Below are 5,000 nucleotides of genomic sequence, written 5' to 3' on the forward strand. Positions count from 1 at the left end.
AATTTCAGCAACGGCATAGCAGCGATTCACAAGTTAATAATAGAAAGTCGCACACGTTGCGTGGTACTAGCTTACGCGAAGAGAAATGGTCTCAGGTTCAAGTTGGGGACGTTATAAGAATGGAGAACGATCATTTTGTCGCGGCGGACGTTCTTCTTCTATCAACGAGCGAACCCAATGGTCTCTGTTACATCGAAACGGCAGAATTGGATGGGTCAGTAATACGCCAGGTCGTCGCGGATTCAACGATCCGACTTTGCACGACTTTCTGTCTCTTATTTCCTCGTTATTCTTTTAGGGAGACGAATTTAAAATGCCGACAATGCCTGACCGAGACCGCCGAAATGATGGACAACCACGAATTGGTTGGTCAATTCGACGGTGAAATCGTTTGCGAAACGCCTAACAATTTGTTGAATAAGTTTGATGGCACGTTAACGTGGAGAGGACGCAAGTAAGAATAGAAAAGACGCCCCGTTGCAGTATTATCAGCTAGCGAAAACTACCTGATGATACCGTGGCGTTTGACATATTAAAAAAAATGTTGGCTTTTGTGTTACAGATACGCGTTGGATAACGACAAAATCATATTACGAGGTTGTGTACTGAGAAATACACAATGGTGCTACGGCGTGGTCATCTTTGCAGGCAAGGATACCAAATTAATGCAAAACTCAGGGAAGACCAAATTTAAGAGGACCTCTATAGATAGGCTGCTGAATCTTCTGATTATCGGGATAGTGTTTTTCTTGCTTTCTATGTGTTTGTTTTGCATGATCGGTTGTGGTATTTGGGAGAGCCTCGTGGGTCGATATTTTCAAGTGTATTTACCCTGGGATTCGTTAGTGCCTAGCGAACCTTTAGGAGGTGCCACGGTGATCGCTCTCCTCGTATTCTTTTCGTATGCTATTGTATTGAACACAGTGGTGCCAATCAGTTTATATGTGAGTGTCGAAGTGATCAGATTCGTGCAATCGTTTCTGATCAATTGGGACGAAGAAATGTACTACGCGCCTACGAATACGCATGCCAAGGCTAGGACTACTACGTTAAACGAAGAATTGGGTCAGATAGAATACATCTTTTCTGACAAAACTGGAACATTAACGCAAAATATAATGACCTTTAATAAGTGTTCTGTGGCTGGTAAATGTTACGGTGACAGCGTAGACGAGGTTACTGGAGAAATCATCGATTTGAGCGAGGTGAGATATATTTTTAATGTATGTAATCGCGTATCATTCTGTTCCTTGCCAAAGGTGCATCTATTCTGAATCCGTTCGTACACGACGTATGAAGAAGACTCCTTTGTTAACGAAGAAACAAATTGTGCTTTACCTAGTGAATCATTTACTTTTAAAGCGCATTGGAGTTTTCTCTCTTTCTCTCTCTATCTATCTATCTGTACACACACGTACATACACACACACACATACACACACACACACAACTTTTTCTCTCTCTTTCTCCTCCTTCTGTTTCTCTTTATTTTATCGAGTTGCCAACTCGATCGTTTCTTTTCCTTACGTCGTCAATTTGTATTTGTTCGCGAGTTACTTATTTTTACATTCATGTGTGGTGGCACAGTATGGTATGCAATACGATATAATTTGCTTGGACGAATTAGAAGACATATTTCACCTGAAAATTCGAGTGCTACCAGCGTGAAATTTTCTTCCTTTACCTCGAAATCCTGGATTTTATTATACATCCCATTTACGCACTTTTCTCCAAAGTAATTCGATTAAATTTCAACGATTTTGACCGATTATTTTGTTATCAGCGCTATCATATTTTTATTTTACTTTGCTAAATGCAAGTTGGATTCGGAGCACAACGAAGAAAGAAAACTGAAAAAATGTTGATAACAAAATGAAAGATAGAGATTATCTCTTTGTAAATCCATACTGTGCATAAGTTTTCGTGCACATCACTTAGCATGTGTGTGCTGCATGTAGACGGACAAAGCTGCACAAACTCCAACAATGCGATGGAAGAGCGGACAGGAATTTGTTCGTCAAGTTTATACTCCGCTTAGCGGTCCGAACGTACGTCTTCTGGAGCAAGCTGACAGAATGTCCAGTACAACACCAGAACCAGGAATCAGTGCCAGCCCAAAGCTTCAACACAAACCTTCAGTACGCATGTTCATATTCGACACGCATCTGCCAGCCATGCAAAAATTTTATTATACATGTTTTCTTCTTTCTGTCACTATGCTCTCTCTACACGTACTTTAATCCTCGGTAAAGTTAATTGCACATTGTTTTTATATCAATGAGTAACAAGAAATATATATTTTTCATTCCAATTGGGTCGTGTAATAAAATTAGATGCATGTTTTACGTCGCTCTCACGCTCATCTCGTAAATACTTTTAAACTTTTCATACTCGCTCACGTTCCATTTTCTTGAATAATTCAAGGACTAGCCGACTAACACCATCCGTTCACTTTCGGCTATTTCGGCGAGCTCTTTATTATAAGATTGTAACAAGAGGTATATACCGCATATGTGCATACGATCTGTGCTCTGGTATTTCTTTCTCATTTGGTTCTCTACGTACTAATAAAAATATACGATTTCTCTCTTCTTACTTCCTACTGGCTCTAGAGAAAACTTTACAAGGGAAATTATATTTTATATAATATCGTTTCTACCTTTGCAGATGATGCCACCCCTGGATTTTTCATTTAACAAGGATTACGAGCCCGAATTTAAATTCTACGATCCTGCGCTTTTGGAAGCAGTCAAGCAAGGCAACGAAGACGTTCACAGTTTCTTTCGCTTATTAGCGCTATGTCACACCGTTATGCCAGAAGAGAAGCACGGAAAACTCGAGTATCAAGCACAGTCACCGGACGAGGCGGCGCTCGTTTCAGCAGCTAGAAATTTTGGTTTTGTTTTCAAAGAAAGATCTCCCAATAGCATAACGATCGAAGTAATGGGAAAGCGCGAAGTATATGAGCTACTCTGTATTCTAGACTTCAATAATGTCAGAAAAAGAATGTCCGTAATATTGAGAAAGGATGGCCATCTCAGGCTGTATTGTAAAGGAGCAGACAATGTCATTTACGAACGTTTGAAGAAAGATAGCGATGAAATTATGTCAAAGACTTTGGATCACCTCAATAAATTTGCGGGTGAAGGTTTGAGAACATTGTGCCTTTCAGTGAGAGATTTAGATGAAAGCTTCTTTAATAATTGGAAACAACGTCATCAAGAAGCCGCACTGAGTCATGAGAATAGAGACGACAAATTGGACGCTATATACGAAGAGATAGAAAAAGATATGACGTTATTAGGTGCTACTGCCATTGAGGATAAATTGCAAGATGGTGTACCCCAAACCATCGCGAATTTAGGACTCGCTGGCATAAAATTGTGGGTATTAACAGGTGATAAACAAGGTAAATTTATGAGAACGATATATTTGATCTAGCGATCTTTGAAATGAATTTAAAGAGAAAACTTCCTTATTCGTACGAAACGATGGATCGTTGCTCTTCTTCGTCATCCTTCGTTCCTCTATTTATGATTATCATACGTTTTATTTCTAATTTGTCTTCGATCGCTCTAATCATCCACCGTTGCCGCCGTTCACCCGTCTTTCTTTTCTCACAGAAACGGCCATCAACATCGGTTATTCGTGTCAACTGTTAACGGACGATCTTACCGACGTCTTTGTAGTAGATGCTACTACTTACGATGGGGTTGAAACTCAATTGACACGATATTTGGAAACTATCAAGACAGCCTCCAGCCATCAAAATCGGCCAACTCTCTCCATTGTCACATTCAGGTGGGACAAGGAAAGGTCAGGCAATTGAAAGAGATGGAGTAAAGTCTATTACCCTTTTTTCATATCTAATTCTGACTGATTAACATATTTCTTAAAAGATATACCTATACATTGAGTGTGTTACCATGTATTGTGTAATGCTTTCTTTGTCCGGTTTATGCCAAAGAATTGAAATGAAAAGAGCCAAGTCTTTTCCTTTCGAAAATACACTCCAAATTGCTCCTTCTTTATAGACATGTATATATATATACACATATATATATATGTGTGTGTGTGTGTGTGTGTGCGCGCGCGCGCTGAATATTAGCATTTCCTTGAATGAAACATTCTTGGGCATTTACCTGAAGGCATCCTAAAGGTATAACAAGAATTATATTGTGCTACAAACTTGCTTAGACGATGGTATGTGCTCTAGTATCATGTTTATACATTTTGATCCTGATATCCTTTATTCTTCTTTCGTTAAAATAGTAAATATTACAATGTATCTGCATGTGATTCGACAGCATCCAACCAAATCCTTGTATAAATTACAAAAGTTATCGGATTCTCTTCTCCGTTTGAATATTATTATCGTTATAAAGGAAAAAACGATATGCCCATTACCTGCTTGTCGAAGATAGTATTATACACTGCAGATGTCATAGTATGGTAGATTAGGTTTTAGATGTACCTACCAAGTGCAATATACGTTTCCTTTAAAGTGTTTCATTCGAAACAAAAAAAGTGTAAAATTTATAAAAGATAACGACGACGACTACTATGATGCTTGATACTCACTCCTTCTCTTTCTGTATGCTTAACATTAATCCTAGAAATAATTATTATAACAAAATTTTTCGAATTATGTTGCTTATGTCACATTCTTGTTTCTTGTAGAATCTAATATTGTGCACCATGTTTATCGTTAAAATTTAATGTACATTATCTTTTACCTTGGAGATCAATCTCTTCCAAGTATCCTAAATCAAATTGTGAATGATGAAAAAATTACAATAATCCTTTTACTTGATATTACCAAAGTTTTTGATTATCTTTATACTTTAATGATTTCACGATTATAAAATTATTTGCGATTAAACAGTAAGACCCTTTTCTTTCGAACTAATATTTTTTTGTATACAGCAGTGATACGGAATATAATCCGAGTAGAGACGAGCAGGACGAACATGAAATGGAGCAAGCTATGGGTTTTGCAG

General features: G+C 38.0%; 1 protein-coding gene across 11 annotated transcripts in view; it reads left to right on the forward strand.

Annotated features, from left to right (window-relative positions):
* LOC122637108 (phospholipid-transporting ATPase ID) overlaps positions 1–5,000 on the forward strand; it is a 24,348-nt gene that overhangs the window by 15,815 nt on the left and 3,533 nt on the right. For 7 of the 11 annotated variants that reach the window (XM_043829013.1, XM_043829012.1, XM_043829014.1 and 4 more), the window contains 7 exons: positions 9–214; positions 299–454; positions 563–1,205; positions 1,959–2,138; positions 2,668–3,409; positions 3,624–3,816; positions 4,927–5,000. The exon at positions 4,927–5,000 is cut by the window's right edge and continues 78 nt beyond it. In XM_043829013.1, the coding sequence (XP_043684948.1) occupies positions 9–214; positions 299–454; positions 563–1,205; positions 1,959–2,138; positions 2,668–3,409; positions 3,624–3,816; positions 4,927–5,000 (2,194 nt within the window). The remainder of the gene's footprint in view (positions 1–8; positions 215–298; positions 455–562; positions 1,206–1,958; positions 2,139–2,667; positions 3,410–3,623; positions 3,817–4,926) is intronic. The other 4 variants (XM_043829008.1, XM_043829009.1, XM_043829010.1 and 1 more) reach the window with 4 other exon arrangements.

Source organism: Vespula pensylvanica, chromosome 24 (genome assembly GCF_014466175.1).
Source record: "Vespula pensylvanica isolate Volc-1 chromosome 24, ASM1446617v1, whole genome shotgun sequence".
NCBI lineage: Eukaryota > Metazoa > Arthropoda > Insecta > Hymenoptera > Vespidae > Vespula > Vespula pensylvanica.